Source organism: Haemaphysalis longicornis, unplaced genomic scaffold, assembly GCF_048455015.1.
Source record: "Haemaphysalis longicornis isolate Haplotype H1 unplaced genomic scaffold, Haemaphysalis longicornis Haplotype H1 scaffold_1, whole genome shotgun sequence".
NCBI classification, from domain to species: domain Eukaryota; kingdom Metazoa; phylum Arthropoda; class Arachnida; order Ixodida; family Ixodidae; genus Haemaphysalis; species Haemaphysalis longicornis.
In genome coordinates, this window is record NW_027526203.1 from 106,994,626 (window position 1) to 107,022,442 (window position 27,817).

The 27,817-nt window shown below is 48.0% G+C and overlaps 1 protein-coding gene across 1 annotated transcript in view; it reads right to left on the reverse strand.

Annotated features, from left to right (window-relative positions):
• The window catches only part of LOC144165204 (uncharacterized), a 44,140-nt gene extending 22,539 nt beyond the window's left edge, over positions 1-21,601 (reverse strand). Inside the window, exons 1-4 of the mRNA XM_077695326.1 lie at positions 21,544-21,601; positions 15,796-15,898; positions 13,482-13,647; positions 28-326 (exon numbers count right to left, since the gene is read on the reverse strand). Of these exons, the coding sequence (XP_077551452.1) occupies positions 28-326; positions 13,482-13,628 (446 nt within the window). The 5' untranslated portion in view covers positions 13,629-13,647; positions 15,796-15,898; positions 21,544-21,601. The remainder of the gene's footprint in view (positions 1-27; positions 327-13,481; positions 13,648-15,795; positions 15,899-21,543) is intronic.
• Between the last annotated feature and the right edge of the window lie 6,216 nt (positions 21,602-27,817).

Consider the following 27,817-nt stretch of genomic DNA (forward strand, 5'->3'; position numbering starts at 1 on the left):
CCTACTTGAAGCGTCGAAAACGCTTACGTTGACGTTGGAGACACCGACGTAGAGCTTGCACCGCGCTGTTCCAGCGAACGTCCGCGTCGGGTAATCGGTCTTCGCCACCAGTTGGGGGAGTCTAAATCCGCTAAGCCGTAAAACCAGGGATGGGGCTTTTCGTCACGTTCGTACAAAGCCTGCTCTGGTGGTTTCCGTTTGGGCAGCATTTCCAACGGATCAACTTCTTCGATCACGTGTTGCCCCAGCGCAAACCTCGAAGAGAAAGTACGCTTGCAGTGAGCGCACGTGAGCGGTCGGACCGGGAGGACCTCCGGGGGAGCCTCCTGGAAGCAGAAATGCACGGCAGGGATGAGATTCGGCGTCATCAGTTGTCACAAATGGCTACAGAACAGCTAACAATACAACATCTTATGTGTCTCGTTTACGGTTACAGACCCCTCTGTTTCCAATTGTATGGTGCATACGGTGCTTATACATGGACATACCTTTCAAATTATTCTACGCACAGCGTTTTCAAACCGCTGCGCAAATAACCCAAATTACGATTTGCCAGTAGTCTCTAGTGCCAGGTGGACATTATATGCAAGCCATTATATGCTGCAAGCAACATAACAAATTAAAGCGGATATTGTGGTTTATTTGACCTCACCGAAGGCACACGAATAGATTGTCACATTGAAGGCAGGCGAGGAATAAAGCCATCGAATTTCCAAATGTGTCTAAACAGAGGAAAGGATTGATAAAGCAGCGCTGATTCAACACCGGGCACCACTGCAAGCCACGGTTGTTATTTATAACATGTAATCTTCTTAATCCATCTCTTGGCTTTGGTACAGATATGCCTGCAAAGTTGTCGTTCGAGCGGGATGCATTTCTTATCGTAACACGCCGTGGATGATGATGCAGAGATATGTTGGTTATGACATGGTGTCGGGAAGTGGCGCTGAAGCAGCGAAAGCCGTCTCGCTAAAGGTGGTGGCCAAGTAGCCGCAGCACTGGAAAACCCCGGCGGCGTGACTTAATACGACAACGACGTGGAGATCTCCGCTGTCACCAATCGAAAAGGTTTTTGGCGGTCAAAAAGCTTGCGCAAAGCACTGCGTTGATGTTAACGGAATGCAAGTCACTTTTGAGTTCTGTGACGCCGCCCCCGCTGACGCAGCCGCCTGCCTTTGTCGAGGAGATAACACACAGAAGAACACATAGCCGACGATCCACCCCTCTTTCCGCTGCGCAGTGCACCTTCTAGACTGAACACTCTTCCTGAAACCAGCCCAGCCTTTGGTGGGCTCCCCGAAGGTCACCATAGAGGTGCTGGGGCTCTTCGATTTACAGTCTCGGACTCACCGCGGATAGTCCGCGGGTAGTCCGAAGATTCCCCTGGGCCATAGGGATACATGGGAAAATCGAATGCCGGACTGCTTCTCGGGGAGTCCGCGGTGAGTCCGAGACTGTAAATCGAAGAGCCCCACTGTACGCGGGCGTTTTCCTCAGACAGCACTGTGTTTGACTTAGCACTTTCTGGTTGAGCAGCCGGATACAGTGCAAAGGGCTGCTGGTATGTTCGAACGCACTTTGCTGCATGTCTTTCCTTGAAGATGCGAATGAATACCTAGTACGAAAGGGTAAGTACGTAGAATAGCCCCTCACACTAAACTTTTTAAGTGAAAAAGGGTGTTGTGAGGCCTTTACACCCTTTTTCTTGAATCTGAACCCCCTTTTCCTAGCTCTACACCCTTTTTGTGGGTAAAAAAGGGTGTTGATCAACACCCTTGGTTTTTCTTAGGGCGTTGAAAGGGTGTGGAAAAGGTGTTCAGCTGTTCTTTGAATAAGGCCATGCTTGGATGCGTAATAGCACTGTAAAGAAGAAGACATCGCCTCATATACTCCTCTACTCGCAAGAAATTTTCAAACACAAAAAAAAATTGCTCGTATGCAATGATCGCTCGTTTCTATATGCGGCGCACCTAATGCCCTAAGTTTAGCTTTGGCACGTGAAACACCAATTTGAACCTTCAAAATTAAAAAAGACTATAGTCGTGTGGCGAAAAGGGTGTTTGCCGACTGCAACACGCTTGGCTTTTTGTATGTTGTTGAAACGGTGTGAAATAGGTGTTCAGTTGCACAAAAGTGCTACGAGTTGTGCCGCGCCTCCGCCAGATGGCGCCACGGGTCCCGCGACCGAGAAAGACGCAGTGAAACATCTCCCTCGCGAGGGGCACGATCAAATGCAGAGCATTTCCGGGGGCGCACGACGTTAAGTAGTTTGCGTTACGTTAATGTTGTTGCACTTGTGGCAGCTGCTGACGAGAGAGCGCTCGTCAGCAGTAATTTGAATGAGTCAACGATATAAGGCGCGTTCGGAGCGTCCCATTCTGTGTCGGCTTTGTGGCGCAGTGGGTAGAGTACCATGTACATTGCGTTCCGCCCGCAGGGTCGAGGGATCGAAACCGGGCGCCGGATAGTATTTTTTTTATATAGTAGGGAGGGGTGCGGTGCGGACTCCGGACGTCAACGCGGGTGACATTGTGAGTTACTGAAATGCTCTGCATTTAAAAAAGAACAGCGGAACTGGGGGTCGACCTAGTTTCTTCCGGTGTTGTTGCTAAGCTTTGCAATGTTCTTGCTAAGCTAGGATGACCGCTGAGGGGTGAGGCCAAGTTTAACCGGATTTTACGAGGCTGTTCCAGTTTGTTCAAGCTTAAAGAGCTTCACTGGTAATAAATTATGCCAATTCATGTTGCTTTAAACATTGTGAGGTACAAAACACCCCCTACTGGTAGAAAATGTTCAGTCCACCAATTTAAACAAATACAAAATGCCTCCCAAGTTGGAGGTCTCTTCACCTTTTTTCTTAGTTGGCGGTTTTTTCTTACACGCTTTTTCTTACACCCATTTTCTTTACGCCCTTTTGCTTAGTTTCGAACACCCTAATTTGTAGCTTGACGCCCTTCTGGGAAAAAGGGTGTTGAAATAATGAACACCTTTTTTGAAGGGTGCTGAGGTGGCGGGAAAGATTTGTTTGGTATTTAATAACATTCTATTAGTTATGGAACACAAACACTTCCTCGTGATTAAAAAGCTTTTGCAAATCCGCGTTTTGTGTTGTATATTCTCACAGTAAAATCCATACTTCAAAACTTAGCGCTAAAATATCTGTTTTCTGCGACAAGCTCACCGACTCGATCGGGGGGCTTTCCTCTGCTGGACATAAAAGGAAGAACATCACATGTATTACTAAGTATGCACTCCCTGTACCCCCTGTACCGCTTGCGTCCCGTTGGTTTTCTTGCTCAATTTATTTGAGTTCCAGCAGTAACTTGTGCTTGGGTTGAATGCTGCGCGCTCCGCCGATTCACATTGCCACTGCGCATGCCATCACCTAAAAAAAAAGGGCTCACTGCGCAAGCCATCGCCATAAAAAAAGGGCTCAACACCTTTTTTTTTAGGGTGTTGAGTATCCTCAACACCCTTTTTTAAGGGTGTTGAGCTCAACACCCTTTTTCATCCCTACACCCTCTTTTTGCCAAAACACCTTTTAGGTGTGTTAGCCATGGGACAAGATTTTTACACCCTTTTTGGCCAAAAGGGGTGCAAAAAAGTTTAGTGTGCTCCTAGTGCCACAAAGGCCAAATTTCTGGACGCTCTACATCTGTGAGGATCCCTGCAAAGCGGCTAGCTTCCTTTCCTAAATTTTAAACGGGCCTTACAATGAAACGCTCGGTGGAGCCTTCCTTGGAGCGCCCTCGTCTTGAGGTAGATAGAGAGAGAGAGACAGAGAGAGAGAGAGAGAGAGCTTTTTAGTAGAAGCAAGCAGAGAGGTCTGCAGGCATGTATTCGCCTACATGCTACTCTGCGGGGTGAAGGGAATAAAGGCCCTAAAGGAAGCAGGGCAAAAGAGAGAGGAAAAAAGGAAGAGGTAAAAAATGATGTAACATGGGCTGTTCCACGGGTCACGTAAAAGTCCAGGTGGTCTCACAGGATGACGGCACATTGTCTCTGCGGCGCCGATGTCGTGTAAATAATCAAACAGTGCATCTCACACTTTTCGCTGGGATGATGGAGATGACCATGGTCCAAGAAGAGCTTTCAATGACATAAGTCCGTTGTTGAGGCACTCGATCTTCTTGGCGAGGTGGTTTCTTTCCTGGTTGTACGCCGGACACTCTAATAAAACATATGCAGCTTTCCCGCTCATGGCAGTCCTTTCAACAGTGATTACTCTGCAGTTTTCTAGCGAAATAAAAAGTTCTTTTGCACAGCTAATATTTGGGGTGAATGCTTGCTTTGTGCATAGTTTCAAGTCGCGCACGTTGCGCGACTAGGTTCCTGAGCCATGGAAACTATCCCATAGAAATGCACAGGGAGTAAGATTTGACAGCGAATTACACTAAAAATATTCAGAAACTTTGAAAGTACTTTTAGTGTTTTCATCTTCACGTTGACTTCTGGCTTTATGCCAAATATCACTTTCCTAAAGTGGTTTTGCTAGGTTCTTGAGAGGTTGGAATTTTGAGCGAGAAAGCTCGGTATGTGTGCTGAACAGTTTCTGGCAAACCACAGTTATCACAGTAAGGGTTTGTGGTTTGACCGAGGCGATGTCGGTAGGAGTTCGTAAGTGCTGCGTTGAGGCGCAACCGTTAGTAGAGCGTCTCATGTCGACGTGGGATTCGCTCTGGGATCCTCATTCTCAGGTCAGAGTCTATATGATACAGAAAGGGGTGATGAGTTTCGGGGAAATACCAGACGCGGTTTCGTTCCTCTAAGGCAAGCTGCTTCGCTAGCGCTGCAGCCTCGTGCTTTGTAAAGAAAATTTTCCTCACATTGCCCAGTTCTAGCCCTCGGCGAGCCGCCTCATCTGCTTTCTCGTTACCGAGAATGCCACAATGTGCGGGTATCCATTGCAAGGTCACACGATGCGCAGCGACGTAGGCTAGATGGTGCAGGTAGGTGACGTCGCGGGATGCATGGTCGTGAGGGCTGAAGCAACTGGCGTGCAGTAGGGTTTGCAGCGCTGTCTTCGAATCCGTGAATATAGCCCATTCTGCTTATGGCTGACGAAGAATGTAGCGGAGGGCTTGCTAAATTGCATGAAGCTCGGCTGACGTGGATGACGTTGCACGTTCAAGGCGGTAGGACAGCGCTTGGCCGGTTGACTAAACGTAGACGCCTGATGCACTACTGTGAGGTGTAGATGAACCGTCCGTAAAAATGTGGGCCATATGTGAATAACGGCTACAGATGTGGGCAAGCGCGAGTTGAAGGAGGCAGAATTCTGGGATAGTTTGCTTTGAGTTGACACCAGGTATGGTTAGTTTTATGCACATGGGTGAGAGAGTCCAGAAGGGGGGGGGGGATCAACGGCATGGTTGGTCGCGCTTGGGACGGTACAGATATGTTAATAGAGTTTATCATCTCTGCGAAGCTGGAGCTTTCGTTGCGCTGTACAACACGGGCCAAAAGATTAGTTGTGCACGATCAATACCGCAGATATATTCAGAATGTCTCCTGCGGCCGAAGAAAATCTAAGGGCAAGCAGCCAGCCTCCGCAACGGTACCTGCGCAGGAAGAGCCCCTAGGAAGGCCAAGGCAGGTGCGCAGACAATGATTTCTCGCCCCATCAAGCTGCTTTTTGCTTGTGGCTGACAGCCGCTGCAAAACAGGCGGGCTGTAACGCAGCAAGCCATAAACATAAGCCTTGGAGAGAAGCACCATCGATCGACAGTCACTGGCCCATTGACTTCCAGCAAGGTATCCAATGACTTGCGCCGCCACGGAAATGCGAGTACGTAGTCTCCGAACCTCAGGGGCCCAGGAGAGGTTTCGATCCATGGTTATCCTGAGGTATCTTTGAGTGCGCACATAACGCACGCAACGACCCCCAAAGATTAATGGGTACTGAGTCATCCGCTTGCGGGTGAATGCCATGACAACACTCTTCTCAGGTGAGAGGCGGTGGCCCTTGGGTGCAAGGTATTCAGAGATATTTTAGAGCTTTCTGGAGCCTCTGCTGTGAAGTTAGACGTGACCTTGCTGCACTCCAAATGCAGATGTCGTCGGCGTAAATGGTGAACTTTACGCAAGGAGGGAGCACACGCGTTAGGTCGACTAGTGTAAGGTTGAATAACAGAGGGCTCAAAACCGCTCTTTGAGGTACCCCTTTCTTTATACTGTAACATGACGTAGGACCACCCAGTGTGCTCATAAAAAGCTCTGGTCGTTCCACGTAGCTCGAAATCCATGCATACAGTCTCCCACCAAGTCCAAGAGCAGCAAGGGACTCTAGAATGGCTGATTGAGAGACTTAATCAAATGCCGATATCTCTTTATAAACCACTGTTGGTATGTGTCCGTGGTGTAATCCCTCTTCTAGGGACGCCACGAGAGCAAGGATGTTGACGATGGCACACCGGTTTTCTCGAAACCCCTCCATTTCCGGTGGATTAAGATTCCTGCTTTCCATGTACCAAGTCATTCTTTTAAAGATCATTTTTTCCATGATTTTGAAAATACAGGTAAGTAGAGCTATGGGACAAAGAGTCATACCGTGTTGGTTGTTTTCCAGGTTTTAGAATTGCTGTAATTTTGGCTGTTTTCCATTCTGCAGGCACAGTACTCCGCAGCCACGTCGTTATAATACTCCAGAAGGCGTAAGCGAGAGTGATGAGCGAGGTGGGAAATCGCCTGATATATTATGCCGTCGCAACCCGGAGAAGAGCGTTTCTTGACGTTTGATATTGCCGCATTCAGCTCGCCTATCGAAAATGATGATGAAACAACATTTATTGAGCCCAAAAGATTTGGTGGTGCCCACAGGCACCAGACGGGGGTGGTTCCCTATTCACGGGACCCATATGTCGCCAACAACTCCTGGCCTCTGGCCACCGGAAGGTCCATGGCAGGTACGGAGGCTGGTGGCACTGTGTCAGAAACACGTAGAGAGACCACTTGAGGCGTAGAACTCGTAGACAGGAGCCTACAGTACTCTTCAGACGCTTCTTTTTGGGTAATTCCCTCGTGGAATGACAGTGCCCCGAATGGATTGAGCTGCGGGTAGTTGTTGCGCATGCCCTTTATGACTCGCCATACCCGATAGAGGCTTTCGGATATCCAATTTAGTACAGAAGTCACGCCACCGTTATCGACCCAACTTTTCCAAATAGCGTCTCACATGCCTTTGAGTTTGGGGGCCTCCCTCAAATCCTCTAAATCTTTAGTACGGCGAGCCTTCCGCTCAGCGCGCAGCCTTTCGTAATCTGCATCAGTTTTCATAGCGTGGCGCTCCCGTACGACCCTCGAGGACTCCTGTATACAACGAGCCATGATTGGTATTAGGTCGTCGTTGGAAGTGGCGGCGGTTATCTCCACGTCGACACGATTTCTGAAAGCTTCACAGTCTGTGCGCCTGAATTTGATTACGCGCCGTGACGCAGACACATCTTGGTATGATATTAAAATTGGGAAGTGATCAGTGCCTCTCGTCTCAAGGTCAGTACACCAAGTAAACTTTTGGATCAAGCTGTTTGAGACAAACGAAGGATCGATGCAGCTGCTGACTGTTGGATTTTTTTAGGTAAGTAATGCTGCCATCATTCAATGGTTCAATACCACGTTTTATGAGCAGTTCGGCAAGCTTTGCTCCGCGATGATTGGTGCGTGCACTTCCCCAAATTTCGTTGCGTGCGTTGTCGTCTCCGCAAATTATGTGAGGTGGAGATGTGCTACCGAGGACATTTTCAAGCCTGGTATTATCGAAGGTAGATCCTGGTTCCAGGTAAGCGCCAATAAACGTAAACCGCTGAGTCCCAATCACAGTGTTGGCACACACATATTCCTCATTGTCATGAGGAGGAACGGGAACTGCTGCAGCCTGTATGTCTTTGCGAAAAGCAGTCAATAGCCGACGGACTTCGGTAAGCCGGTCCGAATGAAGAAATAATAATTTTTGAGACGGAAGTGGTCGCCAACGCGGGACTCGGAGATTACGATGAACGGGAATTTATATGTCTGTACGAGTTGGCGAAAATCAGCAAGTTTTGAGCGTAAGCCGCGGGCGTTCCATATTGTGCAGTTCTTGAGATTGGAGTTAAAGACGCTGTTGGAGGGGCGGTCGCCAATTTAGTCATAATTGTTGAACCTCACAACCACGCAGCGATGCCTTCAAGGATGATGAAACCAGGGGCTACAAAACCAAGACGGCCTCGACTTCAGGATAACTTTTAAAGGAGGGGTTGGCTCGCAGCAGGGCTTTGATAGCCGCAAACAGCATAGGAATGAGAAAACTCACAACATCTGGTTGGGTGGGCTGGTGTGCCGTCTTATGTTCAATACGAGGACGTCGCTGCGGCTGGAGGGTGCTCCGTCAGGGTCATCTGACGTGTTTTGAGAAATTGCAGATGGTGTCCGTTTTTGGACGGCTCTTGCATAGGACTTGTCCGGTAGCAAACTGTGAAGCGGTGGGTCATTTGATGAGGACGTCACCGGTGTAAACACAACATCAGGGTTTTGCGGCGGTTCACGTCGGCTGAGAGCTTTTCCCTGGATTTGCTCGACGCTGTGAGCAAGAGTAGCAGCCTTTTTCTTGGGACAAGCTCCATACGACGCGGGATGCGCGCCTCCGCAATTCGCGCAGTGAGGTTGGGTCTTAGAGGTTCAATCCGGGTGCGAATAAGATCCAGCGCATCTTTTGCAACGCAGTGGTCCTCGGCAATTCTTGGCGATATGTCCATGTCTCTGACATTTAAAACATTGTGTTGCTGATGCTATGTTTTCCGTCACCGGGAAACTGCAAAAGCCGAGAAACACTCGTTCGGGCAGTGACAGATTTAAACTCTAGAATCACAGATCACCGGCGCGATTAAGTCACAACACTGTCGTCATTACGGGCATAGGAAACTTGCCTGCGGGCAGATATCACACCTTGACTGCTGAGGTAGCGTCCGAGGTCTTCGTCCGTGTACTCGAGGGGCATGCATTGGATTCTCCCGTAAGTCGCCACGTAGGAGTGAGCTACACGAGCTTCAGTGGTTATGCCGGCAAGGCTGGAGGTCTGGAGAAGACGGTTCGCAGCAGCAAGAGTCGATACGATGACCGTAAGGCTGCCGTCTTTGTTCAACCGATGCGTTAGGACTTTTTCCTGTGCGGTTGCCACGCCCTCTGAGGCCAAGATGTTGGGGTTGACTTTCTAGAATGAGCATCCTGCTGCTGTCGGTTGAAACACAACCGGAATTCCGGCGGTCCGCTTTTTCTTGTACGTAACAGGAGTGAATGCCACCTGGTCCATTTCAACCACGTCCTCACGAGAACTGGCAGTGTCCTCTGGAGCTTGGCCGACGGCAAGCTTTTTCGGGGCTGGCGGGCACTGTAGGTCCGCAGCGGGGTCGCATGGTACAGCACGTGGAGGCTGCTGCGCCACGCTTCTGTCGAGGTTTTCCATTATGGCGGCATGGAGCGGAGGCGATGGGAGTATCCCGCTATACCGCAGGGACCGAGCACTGCTCCAGGTAAGCCGCTTGATGCGGTGGGCCCGCCTCCTGGTGATCGCCGCAAGGTTAGGAGGAGACAGCGCGAAGGAGGACGGCACAGAAACCGTAACAAATACAAAAATGCGAAGAATTTGCAGAACGGATATGGCAACTAGCCGGCCGAACCGATCTTCGTCTTCTTCCTCTTTAGGTAGGGTAGCGTGAAGGTAGCGTTGTGCCTTGAGGTAGGCACAACGCTACCTTGACGCTACCTTACCTCGCTCCTTCAGCTGAAGGCATCTGTTTCACTGCACTGCTTCTCACTGCGAGCGCGCACAGTAGGGCCGCCACAGGAGCTACGTGGGCGCCTGTAGCCCGTGTGCGGCGTGCATAGAGATCCAACGACATGGTCGGTGTCACCGTGGGACTGGCAGCAACAGACAAAGCCGAGATGCAGCTTGGTTCACGCTAGACATAGTATTCGGCGTCCGGACGCAGCCTTTGCGAATTTCCTTCCTTTTTGTCTTGGTGGGTGGTAAGGTGGTGTGTTGCACCTGAAAGTACAGCTGGCATTTGATGCACGCCGTATAGTGATGGGTTGCGGAATAATTCATACCGCTTAGGGCATTTTGCGAGCGCCAATTACTCGGCACGCTGCCGTTTTCGTTTTTCGCTTCCATTAGAGAAACAACCGACGCGGCGAAGTTCGAGCGCGCATTCTTGGGTTCAGGAGCAGAGCGCCCGCCCTAGCCACTCACCCACCGCGGCAGGAACAATTTTTCCTGCCCTGGAGGCTGAGTGCCCACCTTGCGATGTTCACGAATACTGATCTCCGGCAGCTATGTGTTTCCGGGACAGGAGCACCCCCATGGAACAGAAGAGGGACTGGGCGTTCTTATTTCGATTTTGAATCTTGAAGGAGCCGGTGGGGGAAACACTGAAAAACAGGCACTCCGATCGCAACATCCACAACCGCCAGCAGGCGGCCCTCCGTTGCTCAAGCTGCTCGTTGTGCTACGGCTCTACAGAACGGGCGCAGTGCTGACACCAGGGATTGGCGTAGATGGAAGGCCCGAAAACCGAGCGAGCATTCGTTACCGCTGCACTTCGGTTGCACTGTCAATGATGGAAGTTGCCAGGCCAACTTTGCTTTCTTGCCAAGCCAGTTGGGTGTTGAAAGAATATGCGCAAAACGCAAAAAAGAAAATGTGCACAGGCACACGCACTTAAACTATGAGTTTCCGTTTTTCTTGGGCTAATGTGTTTGTATTATTACACTCGACACTATGCATGAAGCTCGTCGTCTCTGCGTGTCTCCTTACTCAAGGAAGGGCTAGGGATGACTTCAAAGTGAGACGTCTCACGTCAATGGCACTGTAATTAAGGAAGCATGAAGGTCTCATACGAACAGTTACTGGCTCCGAAAGTGGGCTCATATCGCGTAATTCTTCAGAAATGACGATGGTCAAATTGCTCACACGTCTCAAACACACGCTTCCAAAGACACAACACATTAGTGCAACAACAGCATTTACTAACACTCTCACTGGCCCTTGGCACCTTCGCATTTTCAGGGGTGAGACAGCTGACTCAGATTTAGGAGCAGTTTTTGGAGCAGCGAAATCTCGATTTTGGAAAAGAAGAACCTTGATTTGGAGCAAAAGAACAACATTTATTATGTCACCATAAGAGCTTAAAAAATCAAATTTGTGACAACTCACAGAGGAAAAGTGCACTTTTTAGTCGGTTTTGAACGTTCATAACACTGAAACAGCCTTTGAAAAAAGTATTCTTTTTTCTACTAGAGTATCACAACGTACTAACTGGACTACCTTTTTACAAACCCTGTTTAAATTCTTAAGCTTAGATAGTGTGAAGCGCCGTTTAAAATATCAAATTGAAAAACTAAGCAATCGTAAGGCATTTTTATTCTCATGCGGATGCCGAAATTATTATTTTTGTATTCCAAGACTCCGCATTATCCACAAGTGTAGAGCCACGGCAAAAGTTGCGCAAACCGAGGTGACAGTAGCCGCAACCCGCCAGCTTTCCCATTTCAATCCCCAAGGTGCACGATCGCAATTTGAGTATTATTGGTATGTTTAGCCACCTGTGCTTTGGCATTTAATTTCACTTCAGATAGATGAACCATTATTACTAGCGTGCAATAATAGCCCGTCCCACAATCGGTCGATGTAGCCTGCGCCGCCCTTTCTGCAGTGTCGAATGTCCCATTCTCGCCACTCGCGAGGTCGCTGTCAAATGCAGCAATAACTCAGGGCTTTATAACACCGCAATGAGTCCGAAATTTCACTTCAAGCACGCACCGCACCTCACAATCAATGCCGTAACACGGCGAATTCGCGGGCACCGCGTTGTTTTTGACGAACACCGTCTTTCGAGTCGCGCAACTTGCACTAACAAATCAAACGAATAAATGGAAACCTAGCCTCCACCATAACAAAAAAAGCACGCTAAAAATCTGCGAAGAGCGCTCTGCCTGAACCACGAGCAAGTGCTTCACCCGACGGCCATGTTTTCCAATCTTCACCACACCAAGATGGCGGCGGCCAGTAATTTCGTTCCGGAGATACAGCGCTCCGGAAATTGCCGTTTTTTTCATCAACTTGAACAAATAGTTTGTCGCCTCAGTAAACATTAGTAATTTTTCTACAGGACTTCGCATTGGTTTTCGATGGGAAAACTTCAAAAAACGCACAGATTATAACATGTGCAACCCGACATTGTGACTTTGGGAAAAACTATTTCCGGGAAAATTTTATGCGGGCTTTGTATTGAATGATCAATCAGTTAAACCTTTACAAACAGCATCACCTTGAGGGTGCTAGAAAATTATGCCGTTAGTACGCATTCCCCCCCTCCCCCCCCCCTCCCCTGAAAACCGCCGCGGGAGCCAAAAATCCTTGGCTCTCAGACTGTTTTGGAGCAGTTCGGCGCAATTTTTGCAATTTTCAAGCTTTTGGAGCAGCCTGGCGCAGGAAACCAAATTTGTATCAAAACTGCGCAATATGCGCAGCTGTCTCACCCCTGCATTTTGCAGTGTATTAAGGAAGCAATACAGTCTGCCATAAAAGTGTATAACAGCTGCATCTTACCGGTACTCACCTACGGGGAAGAAACTGGGAGGCTCACTAAAAGGGTTCAATTTAAATTGAGGACGACTCAGGGAGCAATGGAACGGATGATGATAGGTGTAACATTAAGGGACAAAACGAGAGCGGAGTCGGTCAGGGAACAAACGGGTGTTAAGGACACATTAGTAGAAATTGATTGATTGATTGGTTTATTGATTGATTGATTGATTGACTGATTGATTGATTGATTGATTGATTGATTGATTGATTGATTGATTGATTGACGCGCTTAACGCGCCGACGCAACGCAGGCGACGAGGCGAGCCGTAGTGCAGGGCTCCGGATTAATTTTGACCACCTCGGGATAATTTTCACCGCCTAGGGACGTGCGCCGAAATCTCGTACACACGGGCGTTTTTGCTTATCGCCTCCATCAGAAAAGCGGCTGCCAGGGCCGGGAATCAAACCCGTGTCCTCGTGCTCAGCAGCGCAACTTAAGAAGAACACATGGGCGTGGACAGGCCATGTAATGCGAAGGCAAGATAAGCGTTAGTCAGTAAGGGTAGCAGAGTGGATCCCTAGAGAAAGCAAGCGTGGCAGGGGGCGGCAGAAAGTTAGGTAGGTAGATGAGATGAAGAAGTTTGCTGGGATAAATTGCTCACAGTTAGCATAGGATCGGAATAATTGGAGATCTATGGGAGAGCCCTTTGTCCTGCAGTGGGCGTAAACAGGATGATGATGATGATGATGATGATGATGATGGTGGTGGTGGTGGTGGTGGTGGTGATGATGATGATGACGACGACGACGATGACAGTGTGGCAATATTTAGACCCCCTAAACACCAGAAACATTTCGTCCGGAAAGTGGCACTGTCAGTGGGGCTTCATGAGAAGAGACTCGAGGAATTGGAACTTGCCTGAGGGGTCGGATGACTTGTAGTCGAGGAGCTCCCACTCTCAGTTGCACTGGAGACGACTATTTCAGCGGCGTAAGAATACAGAGGGGATCCGGGACTTTCCTGGTGGGGATCCGGTGACGCCGGAGAATCGCTTACAGGGTCCATGCTGGTTCGCTTGGTCCACCTGCACTTTCGTTTAATTTAAAACACATATTTTGAGCACCCAGGAATGTTTGTGTTTTTTACCGAAACAGCGCATTTCAAGACGCATAACGTACCCCCTAGAAATTCAACGCAATTAAAGCGCTGAAAAAACTCCCCCAAAAATTCGAGGCTAATAACAATCATGCGATCAGTCTCCACCGCTTACCCGGCATCTGGCACCCCATGGAATTATATTACGTTCATATTACTGATAATTTAGGATTTCTGCGTGAAGTTTCAAGGTTATTCGGAATTTAGCAGCCCCGTTTGAGCTGTTTTGGATTATTACTTTTATCAAAGCGTATCTCTTCCAGCAAGATCACTGGTATCTAAACACTCGTATATACGTTTCCCTACACATTTTATTTTGTGCCTAAGCTGAAAGCGAGGCTAATCTTTACTCCTCTGCCAGAGTATTCCCAATCTGAGCAGCAGGTTCCAGACGTAACTCTTAAACGCCGCGCCACATAATCATATCGGGAGCGTAGCTTATCAGTCGTTTCAGAAAGTGAGAGAGGTTTATATCTTCTTCCCACATGTAAACCTAGGACCCACGCGAGGTTAGAGCCAGTTCGTTTAGTGATAACGCCCTTAGGGCCATTGAGTTTGGTATTGCCGGCATGCTCTGCAGACATTTTTGTAGTAAAAATGTTCTCGTAGCTCTATTCTACGCATTGTTTTCGTAAAGAACGGCCTTTTCATATCTTTAAAGGGGTCATGCCGAAAGAAATACAAGTTTGTTTTATTTTAAAGAGTTCGTGTTTTATAGTGCCCCTAGCGCTTGTCCGGCAGCAAAGCATAGCGTATTCACTGAGAAATTAATCAATTTAGGTTGGATTCTCACACCAAATCGTGTGTTTTCGTGACGTCTGCCATGAAGACACAAGGGCGGGTATTCAAACAAACTTCCAGTGCGTCATTAGGCTGGCGCTACCATACTGAGCCACGTAGGGTGCTTTGGCACTCTAGAGCCGCAGAACGGTGTCCGCAATTTTGTTTTTGACGGTATTTTCACCTGAATTGTTTTTGTTACGGTAGAAAGTAATCGCTTCGTGAAACATCGGGTATGCTCGACAAACAAGGGTCACGTAAGACGACGTCGCTTACTCCAATCGGCCAGTGTCGTGTAAGACAACTCCACAGCGGCGGACTGCTGTGCAGCTAAAACAAGCGTAGTGCGCCCCGTACCAATAGCAGTGCGCATCGGTACTTATATGTTCACGTATATTTTCGTAACTTTAATTGTTTACCCCACCATTGTTACTGCTTTAAAATTATTATCATTACATTTCAGCGCCAATAGCTCGTTCCGCAAGCTTATAAGCGCTGCCTAATTTGCTTTTGGTTGCGCCGGCTTCAGCCAATCGCACAGCTGGGCTCGTATGACATCATAGGCTCTGTTCCGCGAAATGAGCTTGCGGGTAGCATGGCCATTCCCTTTTTCCGCAACTATATAGCTTATTTGAGGAAAGTGAACGTTAAAAGTGGGGTCAGTATAATTCTAACGAGGTAACCTTTCGAATGAACCAAACTTGTGTTTTGTCTGCATGGCCCCTTTAAGCTCGGCTTAGAAGCGGGGCGCGGCACGTCAACGCGTTCACTCAACGTTCCGCATCGCACCAAAAGTGCCAGGCGTGTACTTGTCTCGGAACTGAATATCGCTTTCGGCGTTTCCACGCGGCAGTGTGTCGGTGTGGAAGCGGGCCGAAGGCTTGTTACAGTTTTCCCAGATTCGCATAGGTAGGCATTGTGGGCTGGGATTACAAGAGGTAAACGAAGGAAGCGCGCCCGCTGCCACAAGAATAAATTACCGCACCAGGACGCTGCTGCATTCTGGGGCTGGTTTCTCCGCGCGCTTTTGCGAAACAGCGACGCGATTGCGTATAGGTGCCAAGCTGCGTGCGTTTTGACGCGTTATCTGAAGGGCGCACACGCAGAAACGGAATCACGAGAAAACCACTCAAATATTCTCACCTCCTTTTGCCCTGAATAGGCGCAGGTCGCAATCATGTTTGTTCAGAGCGGGCAAAAGTGCGCGCAAATACCGAAGCGAGCAGGCTCGGGTGCGGACAACTTCTTTTAACAACCAATTAGCTTGCCATACCAACATAATGCATGATGCACTTACGAGAATACGCTCCAATCAGTTGCAGGGACTGTGCGGCGAGCAGAAGGAGCGAGGACCGGAGGCAGGCGCGGCGGGCGCCCTCGAATTTCAGTCGTGTGGTCAGCTGAAAATATAAAGAACATTAGTCCAGTCATGAGCATGGCGAAAAACCTGCAGGACAAAAAATACGATTTTTTTATTGTGATTCGAATGTCATATATTACAGTTTGCTAACTGCAACTTGCTACTATACTGATTTCTTTGCTGAAAAAAACTTTTTCAAACGCACATTGAAGACCCGTTGTTACCATCGTCCTCAATTTCTAGAATTGCAAATGCACGTGTGGAAATACAGCCATTATGTCATTCACTTCAAACAAGGCTTTGGAATTGAACTTGACATATATGACTGTTGGAACTTTCGACGACGATAAGGATGACGCAAGCAGCGCGCGCAACAGACCCAGAGATGAAGAGGAAGACGACCAGGCGCGGCGATGAGATGGGCGCTTTTTAGACGGTTCCCTGTACATAATGTAAATATATTTGCATTTTTCTAGACGACGGCCTCCTCCTTTGCCTCCCTGGACGTTTTCCACATGGTGCCAAAACCACGGACGTCAAGAGACACGACGAGGTGAGCTATGCAGCGGAATTCAATTCTTCGACCGCCATGCTCACCCCGAAGCCAGGAGGAGGCGTCGAGACAGCGGAACCGACTCCGGATTGCCCAGAACAGCCTTCTAGAATTCCATCGAAAGCTTATCGATGAACTGACGCCCACTCTTGAGAAGGCCAGATACGTCGAGGCTGCTGTTTCGATTGCGAGGCTCCAGCAGCGCGTCGACCGACTTGCTGCTGTCAGCGAGAAGCTGGATGCCCTTGCTTCCGAAACCACAATTGACGGCCAACACAACGATGCCTTACAGTCTGTTAAAGAAGCATACATAATTATCCGCTACCTAGAACAAAGACTTTACGGACGAATAGCACATACCCCTCACGATCCACGTCTCGTAAAAGAAAAAAAGGCAATACCTACTAAAGTACGAGTCGAGTCCTACAAGTGAGAGTACAGAGCTTGAGGAAGATACCGGAACCACCATGAAGCCGACGACTTCAACGACATCGATGGGTGTTCCAGTAACCAGTCATCGACCACGAGAGTGTTCAAACGTCCCTGCATCAACAACCCCAACGACACCGTGTGTTCCAAGGAATTACGACTCGGCTAAGACAGCGCTTGAGGTACGCCAAGCCACTGTGTATCCCTCTCTCAGAATTGAAAATACGACGATACTGGAAACGGTACACCAGGAGCTGAAAGCAGATCACAAGGGGCGCACGCAATATTCTTCCGCCAGATCAGCACCAAATGAAAACATCCTTGATGGTGGGGTAGTTTTCGAAGTTGCCGCCACTGAAATCTACATACCTCAAGTTATTGAGTGTACCCATGCTTTTGAGTATCCAGCCGTGAGCCTCCCTGCAGACCTTATGCGAAAGGTGATTCATGAGAGGGAAGATGTGGAACAAGATAGCGATGGGTTAATCAAAACCATCGAGACACATTCCACAGACGACAACATGAAGTCATCATCCCGAGAGAAGCCTGACAATGCCTCGGAAAGGTGCGGCTGTAGTCGTACATCGTAAGGCGTACGGCCGATACAACGAAAGTGAAGCCGCTACCCTACTACGCGGACAGGGCCGCACGAAGCAAAGCACTTAAGTGCAATGACCAGAAAACAACGGAACCCACAACCGCGGCACGGCAGCGTCACGTCAAGCTGGTGAGAACTGAAAAACGTTGCACATCGTCTCCTAGAAAGAGAGCAACAAGGGACACTCGCACCAACATAAGAACATCGAGTATCAACCAAGCCACCAAAGGTTTTCAGAAATCAATGAAGGGGGGAGGAGTATGTGTAGCCACCGAACGTTACAGAGCCCAGAACGTAAATAGTCAAGATTCAAGCCGGCATGTCAACCGCAAACACAGGACATCGATGAAGCGACTACCTCGGAAATTGGTCTGCACACAAAACTATGTTGTAAGACATGTCTGTGACTCATCCCCTGGCGTGCTCATCATGAAGAAAGCCAGACAGAAAGCGAGGCGAAAGGCGAAGTCTAGGCGAGAGAGGAGGCCGAAAATAAGAAAAAAAAAAAAGATCGGACACGGACTGGACACGAACAGCAAACTGACTAGACACCACCACCGCTCGTACGAACCCTTGTGGGCCGGGAAGATGGGCCGGGAAGACCCAGAGATGAAGAGGAAGACGACCAGGCGCGGCGATGAGATGGGCGCTTTTTAGATGCGGCGCATCTCTTGCTCTGAGGCATGTCCCTCCTGCGTCATCGTCGGCGGCGGCGGCGTCCGTCCGCAGCCCTCCTCCGTTCGGCTCTCCCACAGCTGTGTGCAACACTCTCACTCCGGCGCATTAGCATAACGACAGCTGGCGCGCTTGGTTGGCGCGCGCTTCGCTGCGTTAACACTGCGTTAACAGCTGCTCCGGTGCGCATGTGCGCGCATGCGCGACTCTCCTCCGCGGTCTCGTCTCCTTCAAGCGCTGTGAATATAAAGCGGGTATCGCGGGTGGTGGCCGCTAAAACACGTGTACTCTCTCATTTCGCGTATGCATGTGCATGAAAATGTAAAATTGCCTCCATCGTCCCGTGTATGAGAACATCGGTATGTGATGGAAGGCATCCTACACGTTCACAATACGTTTCACGCGATGTAGAGAATCAACCCAATGGAAACGCCAATTGAACCCCCAGATGCGCCGCATCACACGAGGGTTCCCTCGCGGGGAGATGGAGGCAATTTTTAGACGGTTCCCTGTACATAATGTAAATATATTTGCATTTTCCTAGACGACGGCCTCCTCCTTTGCCTCCCTGGACGTTTTCCACAATGACCTTTTTCTCACCAGCGCAATAGAAAAAAATTACCTGTGGCTTAGCTCGGCTATGCCAAGATACACGTAGCGTGAGCTAAGATTAAACTGGTTATTCTTACGGTTTCCTGGTTGTCTAAGATTAGCTAATTATCATGCTACTGCTGCTAAAACGATTTCCAATCCAATCCAATTCAATCCAATTTAATCCAATCCAATCCAATCTAATCGCGGGGGCGGCGCTCCCGCGCGCCAGCTGTGCGCAGTGAGACATCACAGCTCTACGCAAATGCGCAGCACGGCTCTCCAGGAGCTACGCGAAACTGCTCAACCTCTGCCAGTGTAGCTCACGCTACAAAAGCTTCTTTTAGACATGGTATATTCCACAGTAACATAAGGTAAGAATGCAGGAGCTGTGTCCCTTGCGCGCACCATGCTATTTAGAAGAAAAATGTATCTAATAATGCAGAAAGTCCCTAGGAAGTGTGCGTGCGTGCGTGCGTGCGTGCGTGTGTGCTGTGTGTGTGAGAGAGAGAGAGATAATGGGTACGTGAACAAGCTTACACTTAAGACAGCTATTACGCCTCGAGCCGAGTAAGACTCACACCGAACCGAACTCATTCGTGTCTTTTATGCTGTTCCTGCAAGCCTTTGTGGTCTGTTTTCGCATACGACCCGACAACTTCGAACTCAAGCCCGTCAAATATAGGTTAGATTATCTTTGGCAGTGACGAACAGTTCACGCACGTTCGGTTAGAGTCAGGTAGGTATGGACGCGGGCGTGTCCAAATTGATCGCAGTGCCAGGTGCATACCAACCAAGCTATTCTTATGTTACGCACACCAAAGTACCTAGCCGTTGCGGATGCATCAATGGATAATCTCAGTTCTATACGAGCCAACAAGGGTACGGCAGTTGTGGAAACATAAAATGGGTATTCAGGTTGGAAGAAAACAAACTTAGGAGAGGCCCCGCTAGCCATCGAAAAAAGAAGTGTGGAGGAAGTAATGTGGTTCTTGCCGCCCTCTGGAGGCCACTGGCAACGACGGCGAAAGATCGGCCCACCAATGCCAACGTCATGGCAGGACCCATTCGGCAGCCAATGCTATAAAAGCGCAGATAAGAGCAGACGACAGGGAAGCGAGCGAAGACCAAGGAGGGGGGGTGAATGTCGAAAAACAAGAAAAAAAAGTCCTCCAAAAATTACGTTTCCGGCTTCACTTACCAATTCCTTACCAATTTATGTACTGTATTATTTGCAGAGTTCCTAATAAACTTCAACTTCAACTTCAACTGGACCTGCACCCCGCGGCCTGTCTCAAAGCGTTTCTATGCTTCATGGTGTGCACGAACCAGTGCAAGCAAACTCGTTCTATCCCTATCGGATGCTCGCCCATCCGACAAGCAAAACTTCCCGTACGCTTCACACGCCTTCGCAACCGTTCCTACCTTGATGTCAAACTTAGTCCCATTCGACTTAGCCTTAACATGTTGAACATGCAGCATGTTACTTATTATCTAGGGACTTATAATTGCAGTGCGGCCCTAAATTTAAATTGTTTACAGGAGTAAACCATTTAAATTTTTTTTCTTGCACTGATGAATGCGAAGAGGCATATATTTCGTGGAGGGTGACTTAAACATACGCGGTATTTCAATGCACTTGCGCCTTTAGGTAAATGAGTATGAACTTAAAGAAATTGCTTGAGTGCATTTTAATTTTCGCCAACGCCTGCAAATCGGAAGGTTTTTTTTTTCTACGCGACGAAGCTAGAATGGCCTACATTGCACGCGAAGCGACGCGGTTTAATTAAAACACCAGGCGATCATTACTATTCCTCAAAATGTCATATGCGCGGCGGGCGATTTATTTTTTAGCCTTCAAAAGAAAAAAAAGAGGCTTCAAAAAAACAATGTCGGAAATCTAACCCAGGAACGATTCCTCAATGCTTTACCTCCTCCCCTCCCCCTTCCCACACCGCCGAAGGCATGTGCCAATTTGAATGGATAATAGCAAATTATTTTGTGGACAACCACAATACACTGCTCGAACAAGTCAGACTAAATCTTTAACTGTCCGAGTTGATCGGCATCCCCAAAAGGAGTTTCGTTTTTCGCAGGCTTCACAAATGGTCCGATGGGCGCAGCCGTTGCAAGCGGCAGCAGCGACGCGAGAGCGGGGAGGATGCCGAACTTCCCCGCGATAAAAAAGGACCAACTGATATTTATGTGAACCACAACTTGACGAAATGATCTTCTCACACTCTACCGTTCTTAATTTTCACTCCGCATAACTTTAAAATAATGAAACAGCTCACGTAAACGTCAAGATCACAGCGTCTGTATAAGTAAACGCCGATACACCAGCTATTTTCGTTAGTATTTCAGGTCCCCGTTTAAATCTATACGAAACCACCACAACCTGTTTGCGCTGCCTTAGCGCTACATCAATGCATTGTCTCAAAAAACGCCTACTTAGTACGAATCTCTCGACTGTCAAGTCGTGGTTACTTTTCGTTGCGCCGAACCACTCCGGTCGAACGCTTCACCGACGCGCGCAGCCGAGAGAGTTCTTTCTAGTTAACCTGTGTGTTTATAAAACACAGCCTGATATCCTCTAACAATAACGCATTTGATCATAATTGCTAATGATCTAGGGCGTACGACATGAGATGAAAAAACAAAATGCGTTTCGAGGTCCCACGACGAGCGCGCCTCTTCGTGCATCGGCTAAGTCCCGTTAAATGTTGCTGTTTCCAGGGCCGCACAATTTGTAGAGACAAAACGAATCTTAATACCGTTACAATACATACACGAGCTACGCTGATCTCAATCGCTTTTTAGAACACGTTTTATAACTCACCTGTCGAATACGACCTGAAGTTTGAATCCAGGGTGCAGTTTTTTATTTTCGAGTATTTTTTTTTATAACGCGCTGTAACAGCCGATCCACAGTTTCACACTTACAAAGACGAAGCAGATGTAATACAACCTCCTCTCTTGTTTAAGTGGCATGGTATCTTGCTAATAATAGTTCTTCATAAAATAATATATAATATTTCGCGTTGTTGATGCTGTGTTTTATTTTTTACTACCCGCCATAGAGATAATATACCGACTCCTACCTGCCTAGCTTGCCGTTCACTTCGTGCTGCGGCTTTTCGCGTCTGATTCTTAACGGCTGATACGGCCTTTCGAAGTTCGCGACAGCGTCTGAGCGTCGCCTGGTTAAACTAGCGTCTCGCGGATTACCGTTTTTGTTGTTTGGTACGTATTTTTCTCTGCACAACTTCCTCCTTCTGTCCTAGCTTTTAGCATTCCTTAACCGAAACTAGCCGCGGTAGCATGATGTTTTTAGGACTTTGTGCGCAGCTGATGGTTTGCGTGCGTTTCAGGCCAACGTACCTTTGCACGGGCGCTGCTAACCTGCGCTGCTTTATCGTCGTTTCGACTCACGTACCTTGATTGTGGTGTAAACTTAAAAGACACCCGTTTGTTGTGACAGTTTGCTCGTAGGATATTTTTCGAAGCTTACAGAAGTCACCGCTAATACTCGTTTTTATTTTTTGTAATTATAATTTTTGAAGCAGACATAATTTTGAGACCCTCGAGCTCGATTTGTATTGCTGACGGCATGCTACACGCTTCAGGGAATTCGGTACCGATCCGAATAAGCCTTTTAAGTTATGTAGCGGCGTCTAGAATTTCGCCCCATAACCCGTCGTGGTGGCTCAATGGCAAAGGCATTGCGCTGCTGAACGCGGGTTCATTCCCCGCCCGAGGTGACCGCTTTTCTGGTACAGGCGAAAAGCAAGAACGTCTGTGAGTGGAGATTTCGGCGCGCGTTAAAGTTCCGAAGTGGTCCACATAAATCTGGAGCCTTCTACTACGACGCCCCTCACACCCTGTTTAGTTTCCGCACGTTAAATCCCATGATCAATCAGAATTTCGCACCAGCTTCAGCGGCTGCGCGCTGCATTCAGCTCTACGGCAGTCTTTGGCGTCACGTGCCTCGCCTTTGTTCTTAACCACGGTGGCGACAATGTCGTTTAGGTGGAATGCAAAATTCATGTGTGCGTGCAGTGGTGCGTATGAAAACAAAAAAAAGTGGTCAAATCTATAAGCAGTTGTAAGCATTTTTGTAACTGGCCAAATCCTCATGCTTGCCCCGATAAATATTTACTCATCGCACTCATTTCAAAGACGAGCCTGAGGATGACCAGGCGTCAAGGTAACGCGACATTCCCACTACAGACTTTCCGCTACAGACGGAAACGATTTCTACAGATCCCAATTCTGCCTTTCCGTGTTCTACGGCGGCGGTTTTGTGGTGCCACACTGCCTAGCGGAATGCATACCCACTCGTAAAAGCCACAGACGCAGTATTTATACGTTACTCCACAGTAGTCCCAGTTGACGCTAAACATGGCATAATCGTTTAATTAACACAGTTGAAGGGAAAGGGAAGTCGCACTCAGAACGCATTATCGATTGGCGTATTGAACGCTCGCCACTACACAGGGGACTATTAATGCTAACGCGGCGCCGCTGGCACATCGTAGCAGAGTTTGGTACTCAAATTGTACGGCATTATTGGTTGTTGCGCCCATCCCCTGTAACGCGTTGGACAGCCTCAATGGATATAGCCAGCACGGTGCTCTTGTTTCTGTAACACTTCCCGTCTGGCATTGCTGACCTTCCGCAAGTGTATAAGGCAGTCTTACAACCCCGTCCCGTTAACCGCTGGCTGCAGCTGCAAAAACGACGCACGCAGAAACCTGCGCCTCTCCCTTCGAGGTGTAGGGCCTTGTCGACGTATCGTGAAGGGGTATAGAGGCAACACGATACGGGTACGTATATTCTTGGAAAAGGAAATGCCAGACATTCTTGGAAAAGGAAATGCCAGTGGCGGACTAGGTGGGCGGCAGTTGAAAAATGGCGCCACTACGTAGAATACGAAGGTTTCGGAGCAAAGGCGTTGGACACGCGCCAGGAAATAAGTGGGCAGAGCTCACTTTATGCCTCTGGGGGCGGCCTACAGGCGTGCAGTTATTTTGATGTTTCTTAGTAACACCAGCAGGGATGGGAAGCCTGATTGAGCAGCGGGAGAAGGATGCCTGTCAGCGTCCTTCCAGGTGGCCCCATTCTCCGGTAGCTCACCTCGAGGGGGCAGCAGGGATGTTGCAGGCGAGGCCCCGGTAGGTGTTCCAGGACGCGCTGGTCTCGCGTAGGCGTGCATTCTGTCCACGTGAGGCAGGGGTCTAGGCGCCGGAAGATCGAGCTGCTCCCTCCCGTCGGGGAAGGCCTCGTGGGAGCCGCACACTGCGAGCTCGTCCCGTGCACATCTTCTAGATCTGCGGGTGCCCTAGTGTGAAACAATAATTAACGGTGCATAAAATGTGGCATAACCATCACTGCACATTCTGTGAGCTCTTTCTCCAGAAAACTCGTGCACCATGGACCAAGGACAGGGGGGGGGGGGGGGCTTCGAATAGAACAAAACGCAACCGATGTTTGACTTACAAAGAGATCCCCGCGCTTCGAATCCCTGTTATCCGGCACTGTCATCTAGCGACAGCAGATATTACCTTGCACCTCACAATCCTGTACAATACATAGGTGGTCACTGAGCGTGAGGTCCATTTCGTTTTTAGTTCTATCGTGATGGCTTTTCCGTCTCCACATTCAATAGCCTTATTGGCGCAAGTCAGTATTGGTTATCCTCAGGTTATTTCTCTTCGGCAATCTAACGACTATATTAAGTTTGTATTGTTCTACATATTCGAAAAAAACCCGCTGCCCCTTGACCTACTTGCTTGGCACCTGCCTCTGCTTTAAATAACGACCATCCTAATCTTCGACCGTACTTTTCTCTTTGTCATAACAAGCCTGCGGCTGGCAGTGCAGGCCCCAAGAACAGGCCTGGGAAACAGCCATTCCCACAGCTCGCCTGCCACCCCGGGAGCATCCGGTGCGACTGGCAGTTTCACAAGAGCGGAAGGAACTGAACATCTCGACGGAGTTTTGCAAGCGCAGGATTGGGTTCTGGACCAAATGGGCGTTCTCGCAATCTTTTCTGCACATTGCCGCGCTTGTTCTGATCGTCTGTTGCTCTCTTCACGACGGGGCATGCGACAGTAGGTTTGATTGATTGATTATTTATTTAATAATTATGACAAATTATTTTATTGATTGATTGATTGATTGATTGCTTGATTGATTGATTGCTTGATTGATTGATTGATTGATAGTGGTATCCCTTTTGAAACGAGGTGATGACGTGTCATCTTACCAAGAAAAAACGAGTATATCTATGTTGTCTATTAAACTCTTCTATCTATTAAACTCTTCGTTTAATACTAATGCTGCTCTCAGGGCAGGCACAAAATACTTTTTTTCCTGTTGCAGGTGGTAGCTTTCGTAGGCAATACTCCCTCTCTGATTTTTTTTCTACCAGAATGATAATCTTGTGTCGCCTCGACAGCCTTGAAGTTAACTCCTTCGGTTCTACCGCTAAATCATGGGGCTTGTGGAAGCCGAATATTGCCCTCTTGAAGATTTGAACGGACACACCCGCATTCTAAAACTATGTGCCGCATAGTTTACGCTTCTTTTCCGCAGCCCACGCATACCCCATCATTTTCTGTATACTCTTAGCTCTTAGTACTGAAGCCACATGCTCTATCCTCAAAACGCAAAGCACTGCCTTGGAATTATCGTAGAAATTTTCAACAGGATGGCAAGTTGGGCGAGTTGGTGCTGATTCATCTCGAAAACTGGCGTAGACGTAGACTAAGAAGAGAAATAAGCGCGTCGTCCTGTGTATTTCTCTTCTTAGTCTACGTCTTTCCGCGCCTGTTTTCGAGATGAGTAGAAATTTTCCTCTCTGATGTCCAATTTCTCAGCCCCGTACATCTCTAACTGTTTGGCTTCCATTTTTCCGTGCCATTTATCAGTTTACATCTGCCTTGCTTCCTTTTTGGTTACCTTGGCTGTTTTGGATTCTCCACTGCTCCTTCCCTATTTTATCGTTGGCCTCCTAGTTTTCCTTAACTACTGCTTGCCCACGTTTCTCATGCATAGGTACCTAACAACTTTAGCTGTCCACCTACGTTCATCCATTGCCCTCAAACTCTTCTCAAAACGTATTTTACTCAGAGCTTCTCGAATATCAAACGACGCCCAGCCTATATCGCCCTGCACTGCTTCGTTCGTTTTACCATGCGCTCATACGCCCAAATGGCCTACCGTTCTGTGGTTCACCCCAAGGTATGAAAGAGGGACTGATTTTAAGCAGAGTGCTGCATTCGCAAATATGAGGCCCTCCTGCCCTCCACCATTCCCGTCCTTCCTTTCCTCCTTCCCTTCCTTGCTCCTTTCTTCCTTCTATTCCTTTCTCCCTTCTTTCGGACCTCCATTGATCCCTCCCGTCCTTCCTACCAGTTTTTTCCTCATCTCTTTCTTTCCTTCTCCCTCCCCACCTCACTCCCCCTCCATTTCCTTGTTTCCCTCCCACTTTCCCTCCCTCCTTTCCGCACTTCCTTCTATCTTAGCACCCTCTCCCCTCCTCCCTTTCTTCCTTATTCCCTCCTGCCTTCCTTCCAACATTTACGTTTCATTAATTCATTTATTCATTCATTCATTTATTCATTCATTCATTCCACCTTTTTCCAAATTTTTGCCTGGTACCATGAGCAAACACTCAAACTTGGCAAGCATTTTAAGAAAAAACGTAACTCCAGAATCCGAGTGCTTACGCCTTACTTCTTAATATGTGCTTTGCCTTCCAGGAAACCCGTGCTAAATGTGGATTATCGAGAAATATAACCTTATTCAAGGTCTCCGTGCTAATGTTTTCCTTGCATTGTGCCCGTCTTTTTATTTTCACGTCATGGACCAAACAAAAGAAAGCCCTTGACCGATTGATCAAGGTGAGGCATCCAGCCATTGAAAACATTCCGCATTACAAATCGTTGCCTTTCATTATGGATCCATGGTTCGTATGGCCCATATCTGAACCTAACATCCATGTGTTACAGGAAAAAAACGCACGAATCCTACCTGTAGTTATATTTGCATGGTGCTAAAGCAGATATTTAAGGGGGGAAACTTTTCCGCTTTTCTAGGTTCACATTTAATGTTGACTTTCCAAGCCGACACGGTTCGTCTCGCCGCGATCACTGCAGCAAAGTGTATGTCACCACGTGCAATCATGATTCTTTTTTTTTTTTTTCATTTATTCATACCACGCAATGCTTCTGAGGGGAATTGTCTCCCTCTGATTTAATGACAATTCCTGATAGGGGATTGTTTCACCAGGATCTGCAATTGTAGTTATGCTGCTTGTTCCCTGTTTTTTTTTTGTTATTCACTAGGACTTATAATTGAACACATACCGTTTGTTTCCTGTTTTTTGTGTTTATATAGTCGCTGTATTCCCGAGCCTATCTACACACTAAACTTTTTTACACCCTTTTTGGCCAAAAAGGGTGAAGTATAAACGGAAAAAGGATTTTGAGAGCCCATTATTTCCTAGCTCTACACCCTTTTTCTGTGAAAAAAAGGGTGTTCCTATTTCACACCGTTTCAATACCCTACAGAAATCCAAGCGTGTTCCAGTGGGTCCACACCCTTTTCGCCACTCGTTTCAATACCCTACAGAAATCCAAGCGTGTTCCAGTGGGTCCACACCCTTTTCGCCACTCAACTTTTTTTAATTTTAGTGGTTCAAATTGATATTTTAAGTCCTACACCTGCAGACTTGAGGCATGGGGCGCACCGTATATGGAAACGAGCGATTACTGCTGAAAAACAATTTTGTTTTTTGCTTTTCAACATTTCTTACGAGAAGACGTGGGTGTGAGGGGATGCCTTTTTCTTTATAGTCCAATTATGTATGCATGCATGACCTAATTCAATGAACAGCTTAACACCTTTTCCACACCCTTTCAACACCTTAAAGGAGCCATGAAGAGAAAATGCAAGTTAGTTTTATTCGAAAGATTTCGTGTTTTATAGTGCCCCCAGCGCTTGTCCGGTGCAAACGGTGCTTTATTCACTGAGAAATTAAACAATTTAGGTTAAAATTTTGATTTTCCCGCTCAATCGTGCGTTTTCGTGGCCCCAAGTGACATCAC